Below are 14,090 nucleotides of genomic sequence, written 5' to 3'. Positions count from 1 at the left end.
AACCACCAGGTGGGGCCCAAAGAGAAACACAAGTTCCAATCTTTTGTTGACATAATTATAGATCCCGAATAAATTTTTTTTTATTTTTGGCTCTGTGCTCAGGGATCACTCCTGGGAGAGCTTAGGGCACTGTTAGGTGCCATGGACCAAACCTAGTCACCGTATAAAAGGTGAACACCCCTCTTCTACACTGTCTCTCCAGCCCGAGAATTGACATTTTTTTACATCATGGGGGTGATTTGGATGTTGTTAAGGGTCCATGCCCAGCATGTTAGACATGGAAGAGCACATGCCTTGCACATGAGACCAGGGTGCGATGCCTGGCACCTCAAAAGGTAAAACACAAAGTAGGGTTGGGGGAATAGGTCAAAGACTGGAACTCACGCCTGGCATGCGAGAACCCCTTAAGATTGGGGCTGGAGCTATAGCACAGTGAGTAGGGCGTTTGCCTTGCATGCGGCCAAACTGGGTTCGGTTCCCAATATCCCATACGGTCCCCTGAGCACCGCCAGGGGTGATTTCTGAGTGCAGAGCCAGGAGTAACCCCTGAGCATCGCCGGATGTGACCCCAAAAAAGGCAAAAAAATGTCTTATAGCACACTGCAGGGGGATGGAGCAGAACCCGGGCCATACTGGACAGGTGAAGTATGTCAGAGAAGGGAACCAGAGTCATGTGACTTTCTACCATGTTCCAGACACTCTTCCAGATGCTTCCCGTAGGACCACAGAATACTTTGTTGTTGTTGGGCAGGGCTGTCCTATACTTCAAAGGATGATTAGCAGCACATCTGGCTTCTACCTACCAGAAGGTGGTAACATCTCCTGCCAGGACCAATCAAAATGTCCATGCGGAATGTCTCCAGGGGCCCAAGTTAGCCCCACTGATAACCATGGCTTCAAAGTCTGATTTAAAAGTTGTGGGGTCGCAGCTTGGAGCAGAAAAGTGAAAGGACTATGCGTTAATCCAGGCAATCATTTCTGCCCAGAGGGGAAAGGGTGTTGCTCCCTTCCGCCCTCCTCCCTCTGGAAAGAAAGATGGCGGCCACATGGGAGCCTTGTGGACAGCAGGTATGAGCCGGGGGAGTGGGGGCGACTAAAACCTCATGGGTCGGGGGGCGTTCCGGTCCGTCCTTCACGCCCTACCGAGGTCACCAGTCACCCCCCGCGAGCAGCTCTCCAGCACGGCCATGGCCCCAGAAGCACAAGGACTTAATGCAGAACCCAGCAGCTTGGAGCAGAAAAGTGAACGGACTATGCATTGATCCAGCCCAGCAAGTCTGCCGGAGGGGAAAGGGTGTTGCCCCATTCGCCCTCTCCTCTCTGGAAAGAAAGATGGCGGCCACATGGGAGCCTTGTGGACAGCAGGTATGAGCCGGGAGTGTGGGGGTGACTAAAACCTCATGGGAAGGGGGGCGTTTCGCTCCGCCCTTCACGCCCTACCGAGGCCACCGGTTGCCCCCCGCGAGCGGCTCTCCAGCACGGCCACGACTCCAGAACACAGAAACCAATTTCTTAACTATCTGACTTTCAGTAGAAATACTTCCAGGGTCAATAGGTAAAATAGCAGAAATCCAAAACCAACATTTAATTCTTGAACCCAGCTGTAGAAAGCAAATCACTTCACAATGCTTTTTCAGCATGTCTGATTTGGGGGGGCGGGGGTAAACTCTAAATAATAGTGGTGAATCTTAATGAAATAATGAATCTAATCAAAGCAGATAGAGTGTTAACTAGAATTCATCTGCCTCACAGGGACGGGGAGGGGTGGGGGGTGGGGTTTTATTGGGGTTCTTCAGGGTAAAAAATAAGTATTGGTAAAGGGAAATGTGTTTGATATTTGCATGACTGAGACATAAACCTGAAAGCTTTGTAACCTTTCCCACAGTGATTCAATAAATAAATAAAAAAAAAAAAGTTGTGGGGTCCCAGCACCGCCACCAGGAGTAATTCCGGAATGCACAAGCCAGGAGTAACCCCTGTGCATTGCCAGGTGTGACTCAAAAAGCAAATTAATTAATTAATTAATTAAAGAGTTGTACCACTGGATTCTGTGCCCTTACCTGCCACTCGCTCATACAATCTGATCCCTGCAGAAGGCTACCAAATAGGGCTCGAGGTGTGTGGTCAGAGAGGTTGATGGGGTGGGGGGTTAAGGGATTTTGGTATTATTTTTGTGTGGGGGCCACACCCGGTAATGCTCAGGGGTTACTCCTGGCTCTGCAACTCAGGAATGACTCCTGGTGGTGCTTGGGATGCCGGGGATGGAACCTGGGCCAGCTGTGTGCAAGGCTAACCCCTCCCTGATGTACTGTCGCTCTGGCCCCCAACCAAATGTTTCACAAGAGAGCTGGTCCCTTCCGCAGAGCTGCTCGGATCCCCTGGGTGGCTCAGGCCAGCGGAAGAACCAGGCCAACATGCAGGGGCCCCACAGCTGACTTTTAGGTTTGGGGACCACACTCGGTGGTACTCAGGGATGACTCCTGGCCAGGTTCGAGAGCACCAAATGGGGTGCCCTGATTGAGCCTGCGTGGGCTGAGTGCGGAGCCTTAACCACTCTACTCTCTCTCTGGCCCCTTGATTTTGAGGTTTTTAGGCTGCCCCTGTCACAGCTCAGGGATCATTCCTGGTAATGCTTGGGGCCCAAGTGGGGCTACAGATAAAACTTGGGTCTCACACATGCAGAGCATGAGCGACGCCTCTGAGCTAGTGCCCACATGCCATCATTTCTTGGTTTCTGGATGGTGCCAATGATTGAACCCAGAGCTTCACACATGCAGCTCACATCCTCACCACCACCCATGGACTTCATATATATATATTTTAATGACTATCTGTGCTCAGTAGTATTATAATCTAAGTAGTATTAAAATTTATGGTACCAACATACAGAATTACTGTACCCCAACACCACTGAAGTGCCCATGACCTTCCCACACTTCCCTCCTTTCCCTGTTTGGTAAGTGATTCTGCATCCCACTGTCATGGGTTTATCATTGTCTAATACTCACGGGCCTGTCACAGTCCAGTGCTCATGGGCCCGTCACTGTCCATTTCTCAGGAGCCCGTCACTGTCCAATACTCAGGGGCCCCTCACTGTAGTACTCACGAACCCATCACTGTCCAGTGCTCACAGGGCTGTCACTGTCCAGTACTGAGAGGCCTGTGACTGTCCAGTGCTCACAGGCCTGTCACTATGAATTTCTCATGGTCCTATGAGTGTCTAGTACTCAGGGGCCTGTGACTGTCCAGAACTCATGGGCCCGTGACTGTTCAGAAGTCATAAGCCCATCACTGTCCAGTAGTCTCTATGTTCTTTTGACTCTATATCCAACCCATAGCGTTTTTAAAGAGCTGCTGGAATGGGGCCGGAAAAACAATACAGTGGGGAGGGTGCTTGCCTTGCATGCGGACGACTGGAGTTCCACCCCAGCAACCTGGATGGCTCAAACTGAGCGCAGAGTCAGGAGTAAGGTCTGAGCAAAGTTACATATGACCCTCCCCCTCCAAAAAAAAAAAAAAAAAGCTGTTAAGACCCAAAGCAAATAAGGGGGTAAAGTCCTTGCCCTGTACGTGGCTGAGCCCAGCTCCTATCCCACATGGTCCCTGAACAGCAGTTACGGCCCAAGAGCATCTCTCAAAGGTCTTGTTCCTGAGGCCGGAGAGTTAGGCCAATAGGCTGCAGCAGATTCTTTGCCAGCAGGGGGCCTAAATCTGATCCCCAGAGTGCTGGGGATGGCCCCAAAACAAAGCAGAACAAAAGTTTTTTGTTTTGTTTTGGCTTTTTTTTTTTATTAGTGAAAAACCATGAGGTACAGTTATAGGCTTACAAATTTTGTGCTTGGGTTTCAGTTATACAATGATCAAGTGCCCATCCCTCCACCAGTGCCCGTCATCCATCCCCACGGGTCCCAGCATCCCCCCCCCCCCATCCCCCCCCCCTCCCCCGTCCCATCCTGCCTCTGTGGCAGGGTATTCCCCCTTGTTCTCTCTCTCTTCTTTTGGGTACTGTGTTTTGCAAGAGAGGCTTTGAGTGGCAATCATGTTTGGTCTATCGACTACTTTTAGCATGCTTCTCCCACCCTGGGAGGGCCCTCACAACACCCTTCATTTGGTACTCTCTTCTCTATCTGAGCTTCCTTTTCACCTAGAGCCTGTGGCTGGTATTCCATTCATGGAGCAAAATTCCTGGTCTAATCTCAGCCATTCCTGGGTGTTTTTTTTAATGTAGGAGTACTGCTATTTATTCAGCCACTGATTAGCTGATTAAATTGGGCATGAACTCCACCTTACTTTTTTTTCCCATAATTTTGTTATTTTTTTCTTCTTATATTTATTGAATCACTGTGGGAAAAGTAACTAAGCTTTCAGGTTTAAGTCTCAGTCATACAATGATCAAACACCTCTCCCTTCACCAGTACTCATTTTTCACCACCAAGAACCCCAATATACCCCCCTCCCACCCCTCCCAATGCCTGTGAGGCAGATGATTTCCACTTAACTCTTCTCTACATTGATTACATTATTTCGACAAGAGATGCACCATTATTGTTTAGAATTTCCCCCCCCAACAATCAAAATTGCTGAAAAGGCATTGTGAAATACTTTGTTATCTATCGCTGGTTATGAGAATCATATAATGTCACATGGCCGCAATGGTGGCCGCGTGATTTTGAATTTCTGCAAAGAGCCAGATAATTACAAGATTGGTTTCTGTGCGTCTGGTGTTATGGCTATGCAGAGAGTGGCTCTCCGTAGGGGGCAATTCGTGACCTCGGTAGGGCGTGAAGGAGAGCCGTATGTTTTGGCTTTTGTTGTTGTTGTTGCTTTTTGGGTCACACCCAGCAATGCTCAGGGCTTACTCCTGGGTCTACACTCAGGAATCACTTCTGGCGGTGCTTGGGGGAGCATATGGGATGCCGGGGATTGAACCTGAGTCAGCCATGTGCAAGGCAAACGCCCTCCCCACTGTACTCTCGCTCCGTGCCTCCAAACATTGTTCTTCCCAAAAAAAAGAGATAAACACTTAATGAGAAAACACGAACCCTTTATGATTAGAAAGCACAGTTATATTAAAAAAAAAATATCTGGGCCTGTTAAGCCACAAGAAGAACCAGTTGCGACGGGAGACAAAGGACCTTCCCCGGCTCTCTCACAGTAGCCAAACGGAACCTCGGAACAACTGGGTCAATGTGACGGCCACACTTCCAGGACGAGGACCAGGTGAGGGAAGCGGTGTGGTGCTCAGCTCACAAGCCCTGCAAGAAGCAGAAAGCACATTGGTTAAACCCAGAGCGTGGGCGGGCCATAGCAGGGGCTCCCACCCGGGTCCCACGCAGACCAGGGGCTGTCTCTATCCCGGACCTCTGGCCTCATATCCCCCGCGCTCCCTAACCCCTGCACATCCCTTCTCCACTCAGCAGCCCCGGGAAGCACAATCAGTAACTCACCCAAGTAATCGTCCATCAGAGAACCGATAGCAAACTGCGGGGGGAAAGATAAAAGGGCAGTGAAGGGCCAGGGAAATAGTACAGAGGCTAAGACGCTCACATGGCCGACCTGGGTTTCAACCCCTGCACATCTGGTTCCTCCCCCACAGTGCAGAGCCAGGAGGAAGTGAAGGAAGCAGAGTTGGAAGGGACCCGTGGTCAGAAAAAGGCTGGTGGAAGGACTGGAGCAACAGTCCAGCGGGTAAGGCATTTGCCTTGCAGGCAGCCGACCCAGGTTCGATCCCCGACACCCCTTCCACCCATCCAACCCTCCCCCTTCCTACAGAAGGGCCAAAGCCCACAGGAACCCCAGGGGTGCTGCTGGCCACTGGGAGGAAGGAGGGGGCGAGACTCACGATGTCATTTTTGTCCACACGGGTCCCCACAATCTTCAGCCGGATGTCATCTTCCTGCTGGATCACAATGTCCTGGGGGTGGGGGGAACAGGGGTGCAGACTCAGACACCCCCAGGCCAATGCTCACCCCATCCCAGGTGCTCACCCCCTCCTGCCCTCACCGGCTGCTTCCTAGACGCTCACCTCATCCATGGTTTTGTAACACGGGGGGTTGGAATTAGGATCAAACTCCATCTCGGACGGGATGGACTGGAAGAAAGGTGAGACTGGGTGAGCCCACATGGGTATAATGCTCCTGGAGAGAGAGCATGGCAGGGAGGCACCCCAATCCCCAGCAATGAACAGGGCCCCCTGAGCACCGCCAGCTGGGACTCCTGGGCACAGAGCCAGGAGGAAAACCAAACCCTGAGCACTGCTGAGTGGGGCCCCAAATCCAAAAACCACCACCACCACCAAACATGAAAGGATGCTTCCATGATGGTCAGGAACGGGGATCCCCTTCTGAGTCCCAAACACCGAGCCCGGACTTACATGTCGCGAGATAAAGCAGGACATGGGCCCAATTTCGGTAAAGAGTCCGACCTAGGAGGAAAATGAGGGGCCGTGTCTGTTCATTGTGTCTCAAGAGTCCTCAGAGCCTCCCCTTCCTTCCCGCTTTACTACAACTCACACACACCTGGGGAAATGGGGGATCAGCATGTACCGAGAGCAAAGGGCGCGCACCCCAGGAATCACCCTCATGCTGGAGAGAAAATGAACCTCCCACCTTCCACTTCTAGCTATTTTCTTTTTCTTTTTGGTCACACCCAGCGATGCACAGGGGTTTCTCCTGGCCTTGCACTCAGGATGTACTCCTGGTGGTGCCTGGGGGACCACACGGGATGCTGGGACTTGACCGCGTGCAAGGCAAACGCTCTACGCGCTGTGCTATCGCTCCAGCCCGATAGCTGATTTCTAAGGACACGCTTCATGTTTCAGAAACCTCTCGGAAATGTCATGCTGCTTTCATTTCTCCCCTTTTCCAAGCTTTCGCATTCAAATTAAGCAACTAGAGCATAAGGGTCAAGAGTTTGGGGCCCACTGAACTGGTTGGCCCATGATAAGAACTTGAGTTGAACTTGATAAGAACAAGACCTTGACCAGTAGATTTTTCTCTAAGTTTTGGCTCCTGTGAGTGCCAGAGTCAGCATGAGGCCCACAGGAACTGCTCCATCATCGGAAACTACTATTGGTACAACTATAAACACTCACTTCCGGGGCCATAGCACATTGAGGAGGGCCCTTGCTTTACATGCGGCCAACCTGGGTTCCATCTCTGGCATCCTTGAGCCCCACCCTGAATGATCCCTGAATGCAGAGCCAGGAGAAAGCACTGCTGGCTGTGGCCAAAAACCAAAAATACAACACAAAATAAAACCTTGACTTCCCAGCCGCTGGATGGGGGCTAAAGTAACATTTGACAGGACAGGAACGAAACACAAATGTCCATGATCATGCCCTCAACATATACTTGAGTACTGTAGCACTCTGGCCTGGCACATTTCAATGCCAGGGTAGCTCACAGCTTGCCCTGGATCCATTCATTCAGTCCCTCGTTGGGACCCTGCCTTTGGGGTGCTAGGAACTAAGGGCAACTGAGTCAAGAAGGCAGACGCCCAGGAGTAAATATTATTCGGAGTCAATCAACTCCCAAGTCACAAAGCATAATATTAACTGTCTTCCTGTGTCCATACAGAAAGGACACTGCTTTAAGGTAAGACATAAAATACAAGTTCAGTGTCCTTAGAAAGATCTGATCTTACAAGCTAACAGAATCTGATTAGGGAGAAAAGGTGATTAACTGGCTGGGGAGGAGAGCACAGAGAAGAACTTACAGATAAACAGATTAATGGGAGGGACTCAGGAGCATTGTGATGGGTATAACCCAACAAACCTAAGCTCCCTGTGGCAAGGGAGAAAGGACAAACCAATGTTACTTACACACAAAGAGGCAAGGGGCAGAGAGACAATACAGCGGGTAGGGCTGTACCTGTGTCGCCTTACACGTGGCTGACCCACCTGGGTTCAATCCCTGGCACCCTATAAAGTTCCCCTAGCACCAGGAGTGATTCTTGAGTGTGGAGCCAGAAGTAACCCCAGAGCATTGCCAGGTGTGCCTCCCCCCCAAAAAAGCCAGAAAGTGACTTGGCCAAGGACACCGTCCTAGCAAGTTATGCTGGGAGCTGTCCCCTGTCTGAGACACCACCCAGCCTCCCCAGGAAATGGCCTTACCTTGTTGACCTGAGTGACAATGGCGTCCACAACCTCCCCTTTAAAGGGCCGGAAAACAATGGCCTTGTACTTGACTGGATAAAGGACAAAGCCTCGGCCTGGCTGGATCACACCAGCACCAATGTTGTCGATGGTGGTGACAGCAATGACAAAGCCATACCTGCAAGGGAGATGAGAAAAAGGAAGGCGATAAGTGGGGGAAAGCCCCTGAAAACCATTAGCCACAGAAAACCTACCAGACGGGGCCCGGGGCCCGAGGCAGTGCAGGAGGCCGGGGGCTCACTGGGCACGTGGCTGGCCCCAACATAATCCCCAGCACCTTATTTGGTCACCCCAAACCCAGCCGGGTCACTCCTGAGAGCTAGGAACAGCGGGAGAGCATCAGAGCTAGGTGAAGTCAAACTCATCTGGCCAAAAAAAAAAAAAAAATAGAGCCTGGGAATTGAGGCCCAGCAAAAGGGAGAAGCAGATAGCACATTTGTCCCCAAAAGGCTTAATGACCAAGGGAGAAGAAAGAGCACAGAGCAGTATAAAGTCAACTGCATTACCCCAGAGGGCAGCAGAATTTGCCTTGCATGTGGTCAGCCTGGGTTTAATCCCTGGCAGGCCATGGGGTCCCCTGAGCACCACCAGTAGTAATTCCTGAGTGCAGAGCCAAGAGTAACTTTAAGCCTAGCCAGTTTAGTGGATAGCCCCACTTGAAAGAAAGAAAGAAAGAAAGAAAGAAAGAAAGAAAGAAGGAAAGAAAGAAAGACAGACAGACAGACAACTGCATTCTCCTAATTTCACCTTCATCATCCAGGCCTCGATCATTTTAACTCTGTGGTTTCAGATCATACCTGTGGTACCCAGGGGCTACTTCAAATTTCCTAAAGCCTGTGGAGCTCCACTCCTTGAAGCTGCCCTCTCCCTCACCCTCCAGACAGAGTCTGTGGCCCTCCTCAGAATCACGTCAGAGAGGGGACAGATAGAGAGTGTAGCCGGGAGGGCATCTGCCTTGCATGATGTCAAGACGACTTCGATTCCCGGGCATCCCATATTGTCACCCAAGCACTGCCAGCACTAATTCCTGAGCGCAGAGCCAGGAGTTAGCCCTGGGTGTCACTAAGTACGAGACTGACCCACAAAAAAGAATCATCCAGAGGCTGGAGTGATAGCACAGTGGGTAGCGCGTTTGCCTTGCACGCGGCCAACCCGGGTTCAATTTCCAGCATCCCAGATGGTCCCCCGGGTACCTCCAGGGGTAATTCCTGAGTGCATGAGCCAGGAGTAACCCCTGTGCATTGCCGGGTATGACCCAAAAAAAAAAAGAAAAAAAAAAAAGAATCATCCAGGAGAAACATTAAAATTCAGGTTCCCCGGCCTCTGACAAGGTTTAGAAACTCAAACCAGGGGCTGGAGTGACAGTATCACAGGCAGGGGCTTGTCTTGTACCTGGTCAACCTGGGGTTTTATCCCAGACATCCCATATGGTTCCCTGAACATCACAAGGAGTGATTCCTGAGTGCAATTCGGAGTAAGCCCTGAGCATCGTCAGATATGGCCCCAAAACATCAACAACAAAAAAAGATACTCAAACCACTCAGGATGTTGGGGTCTGTGAGGAAGGGAAGTGGGCACCTTGGTGATGGGGGTGGGGTTGGGACTGTGTGCATGAGAAACCATCACTAACAGCATTATAAATCACAGAATCTCAATCAATTTTTTAAAAAGTTTAGAGGCTGGGGCTGGAGCGATCGCACAATGGGTAGGGCGTTTGCCTTGCACGCGGCCAGCCCGGATTCGATTCCCAGCATCCCATAGGGTCCCCTGAACACTGCTAGGAGTTAATTCCTGAGTGCAGAGCCAGAAGTAACCCCCGTGCATCGCCGGGTGTGACCAAAAAAAAAAATTTAGAGGCTGGAGAGATAGTACAGTGTGTGTTTTCAGAAGTCCGGCGGCGTTGTATCTCTCCCGCTGGTCTACGGCGAGGGGCAGGCAAAGGAAACAAGAGCCCGGCTGGTCGGTATCAATTGTAGTTTATTCCAATCTTCACTCCCCTTCTGCTCCTCTCTCTCGAGCCTGAGCCCCTCTCACTTCTGACTCTGCCCTCTGGAGCCCGAGCCCGAGCCTTAACCTCCAACTGCGCCTGCGCCTGCGGCCTTCTGGCCCCCCCTCCGAGCTTACAGTCCTAGTTTATATAGCAATCATGTAAGGCTGTAACACAAAGGTTACTTTGTGTTACTTGTTACATTGTTGAACAAATCAACAAAGAGAGGTAAAACCACTTCTCAAGATTAACTCAAGGATAAAATCTCATCTAAAGAGATTATTCCAGATTATTAGGAGATCCGCTCAAGGGTGGGATCCCAACAAGGGTGTGTTCTTTCCTCAGATAGTAATCTACTTAAATAGTTGTAGTAAGTCTACTTCAATATTTCTAGCAATATCATTCTGTATGAGCAAAGTAAGAGATATAAATTTACAGTTTGGTTCTTCCTGAGGACATCTCACTATATATTCCGCAGTCTTCAGGCCAGGTTAGTCTTCCTAGCCCCAGCAGGGTCCTAGTCTCATCGTTACTTACTTTTGGATCATGATAGCATTTATCCATGATCATGCCCTCAACTTATAGTTGAGTATCGTGGAGCTTTGGCCTGGCCCATTTCGATGCCAGGGTAGCTCACAGCTTGCCCTGGATCCATTCAGTCCCTCATCGGGACCCTGCTTTTGGGGTGCTAAGAACTAAGGGCAACTGAGTCGAGAAAACAGATGCCCAGGAGTAAATATTATTCAGAGTCAATCAGCTCCCAAATTACAAAACATAATATTAACTGTCTTCCTGTGTCCATACAGAAAGGACATTGCTTTAAGGTAAACTATGCAAAAGACATAATTTACAAGTTCAGTGTCCTTAGAAGAATCTGATCTTACAAGCTAACAGAATCTGATTAGGGAGAAAAGGTGATTAGCCTATTGGAGAGGAGAGCACAGAGAAGAGTTTACAGATAAACAGAGGAATGGGAGTGAGTAGGGATCACTGTGATGGGAGTAACCCGATAAACCTAAGCTACCTGAGGAAGGACAAAACAGTGTTATCCTACAGTACAGTACATAGAGCCACTTGTTGTTACTGTGTTTGGCATATCGAATACCTCACGGGTAGCTTGCCAGGCTTTGCCGTGAGGGCAAGATACTCTCGGTAGCGTGCCAGGCTCTCCAAGAGGGACGGAGAAATCAAACTCGGGTTGGCCAAGTTAGCCACGTGCAAGGCAAACGCCCTACCTGCTGTGCTATCACTCTACATAAATCTATGAACAACGGGAAGACAGTGCTACAGTGCTATAAGGTCACTTACCTTGTACCTGGCAACTCAGGTTAGATCCCCGGCATCACCTATTGTCCCCTGAGCATCATCAGGACTGATAAATGAGAGCAGAACCATAAGCCCTGAGCACTGCCAGGTATGAGCCCCCTCTCCCCCCCAAAAAAATAGTTTAAAAACACTAAACACACAGGCTGGAGCGATAGCACAGCGGGTAGGGCGTTCGCCTTACAAGCGGCCAACATGGCCGACCCGAGTTCGATTCCTCCGCCCCTCTCGGAGAGCCCGGCAAGCTACCGAGAGTATTCGATATGCCAGACACAGTAACAACAAAGTCTCCAATGGAGACGTTACTGGGCCCGCTCGAGCAAATCGACGATCAACGGGAGGGCCTTTACCTTTACCTAAACACACAGGTAATTTTTTTTCTTTTACAAATTGGAGGTGGGATGTGGAGGAGGCTCCCTGCTATGCTCAGAGCTTACTGCTGGCTCTGCACTCCGGTTTCACTGCTGGTGGTACTGGGGAAACTTATGTGCTGCCAGGGAGTGAACCCTGGTAAGCAGGGTGCAAGCGCCCTGCCCATTTTCCTCTTAACTCACAGCCTGCTAGTTGTTTTTCATTTATTTCTATTTATTTATTTATTTTTTGCTTTTTGGGTCACACCTGGTGATGCACAGGGGTTTCTCCTGGCTCATGCACTCAGGAATTACTCCTGGGGGTGCTCAGGGGACCATAAGGGATGCTTGGGGATTGAACCCAGGTCGGCCGCGTGCAAGGCAAACGCCCTACCCCCTACCCCCTACCCGCTGTGCTATAGCTCCAGCCCCTCGCCTGGTAGTTTTAATGTTGGCGGCCCAAGCATTCCAACAGCACGTGGCTCCTTCACAAGAAAACACTGAGGCCCCTTGACAGAAGCCCACAAACGGCCCCTTTCTTTCCTCACCCAAATTCTCAATCAAGCTCAAGACATGCCAGCCAGTTCCCTCTCGTGGGACGAAGGGTACAGAGAAACCCAGCAGAATGTCGGAGAATTCGGGAGCAGCCTATGCACTGGCCTCCTTTGATCTTGTTCAGCTCCGTTCCAGCTTCCCACAAGGGACTTGGCGCACAGCTGCTTAAGAGATGTTTGCGGGCTGGGGGAGGGGGAGCGCTGGAGCAATAGCACAGCGGGTAGGGCGTTTGTCTTGCACTCCGCCGACCTGGGTTCAATCCCCAGCATCCCATATGGTCCCCTGAGCATGGCCAGTGGTAATTCCTGAGCGCAGAGCCAGGAGTAACCCCTGTGCATCTCCGGGTGTGACCCAAAAAGCAAAAAAAAAAAAAAAAAAAAAAGGATGTTTGCGGGGCAAACGGTTGATCCCCGGGTGCAGGATGGAAGCTGTTACTCGACTTGAACAGAAGGTGCCGAGCAGAAGTGTGTGAGCCGCCCAGGGCAGCTGGAAAAGGCCCTGCAGGGTGCTAGGAAGTGAAGGGGGTTGGGGGTGGGGTGGGCGTCTGCAGGCGCGGGGCGCCCTGCACCCTTCTAGGCGGGCAGCTCCGAGACGGCGGCACTCACTTGCCCGTGCACGTCCCCTCCACTTCGGTGAAAAGCTTCTGCTTCACGGTGTTGAGCAAGTTGGGGCCGAAGTAGCGCGGGTGCAGCAGGATCTCGTGTTCCAAGGAGATCTGCAGGGAGAGTGGGGCGCAAAGCTGGTCAACAACCGGGAGGCGCGGGCAGGGCCCAGGACACCGCCTCCCGCGCCCGCTCGGCGCCCCCCTCCCGAGCCCCGTCCACCCCCCCCGTGCCCAGCTCACGTGGTAAAACATCTTCTCGAAGCGCCCGGCCGAGCAGAAGCCTGTAACCCGGGCCGGGACGGCAGCTCGGAAGCCACCAGAAACGCACGCCACCGCGAGAACTACTTCCGGGTCTGCAACTGACTAGGGGGCGGGACTCCGTGCTCTCCGGACACCCGATTGGGCTTCGCTGCGGGGAGCGACAAGCCGGGAGGCTCCGCCCCTCGGAGTTTCCACAAAAGCAAAAAAAAAAGGCTTATCTTAAATCGACAGTATCAAAGTATCTCAGTAAAAGTATGCATTTATTTCTATATCTCTTTATATTTATTTTTTTTTATAATATAGAATGTGGGGGTACTGATAAATACGTTTTTTAATTATTATTTAATTTTGTTGTTGTTGTTTGGGGGGGCCACACCTTGCAGTGCTCAGGACTTAATTCCTGGCTCCGTGCTCAGAGGTCACTCCTGGCAGGACTCTTGGGATCATGTGGAATGCAAGGGATCAAATCAAATGGGCTTGGGGCTGGAGCAATAGCAAAGCGGGTAGGGCGTTTGCCTTGCACGCAGCCGACCAGGGTTCGATTCCCAGCATCCCATATGGTCTCCGAGCACCGCCACGAGTAATTTCTGAGTGCAGAGCCAGGAGTAACCCCTGAGCATCGCCAGGTGTGACCCCCCCCCAAAAAAAAAACCAAATTCAGTGGGCTTGTCTTATTCACTGTACTATCTCCCAAGTGCCTTAATACTTTTCTTTTACCATTTTAATTGTGATAGCGAGATTTATCATACTATTAATTATACTTTCACACATACATCATTTCAGTACCACACCCATCACCAGAGCCCACTTCCCACCATCTGTGTTCCAGGTATCTCCAACTCACCTGCCTTTGTA

General features: G+C 50.9%; 2 protein-coding genes across 2 annotated transcripts in view; one reads left to right on the top strand and one right to left on the bottom strand.

Moving 5' to 3' along the window:
• NXF1 (nuclear RNA export factor 1) overlaps positions 1–14,090 on the top strand; it is a 102,158-nt gene that overhangs the window by 35,644 nt on the left and 52,424 nt on the right. The window lies entirely within an intron of this gene.
• POLR2G (RNA polymerase II subunit G) lies at positions 5,032–13,317 on the bottom strand. The gene is made up of 8 exons (XM_056131662.1): positions 13,215–13,317; positions 12,976–13,085; positions 8,114–8,273; positions 6,374–6,424; positions 6,026–6,091; positions 5,843–5,914; positions 5,448–5,481; positions 5,032–5,255 (listed from the first exon to the last, which is right to left on the bottom strand). Exons 1-8 carry the CDS (start codon positions 13,224–13,226, stop codon positions 5,242–5,244), a joined length of 519 nt encoding a protein of 172 aa, XP_055987637.1. The 5' UTR covers positions 13,227–13,317; the 3' UTR covers positions 5,032–5,241.

The sequence above is a fragment of the Sorex fumeus genome, unplaced genomic scaffold (genome assembly GCF_029834395.1).
Source record: "Sorex fumeus unplaced genomic scaffold, SorFum_2.1 ptg000093l, whole genome shotgun sequence".
NCBI lineage: Eukaryota > Metazoa > Chordata > Mammalia > Eulipotyphla > Soricidae > Sorex > Sorex fumeus.
Note: the sequence above shows the minus strand (reverse complement) of the source record. Positions and strands in the feature narration are given on the sequence as shown.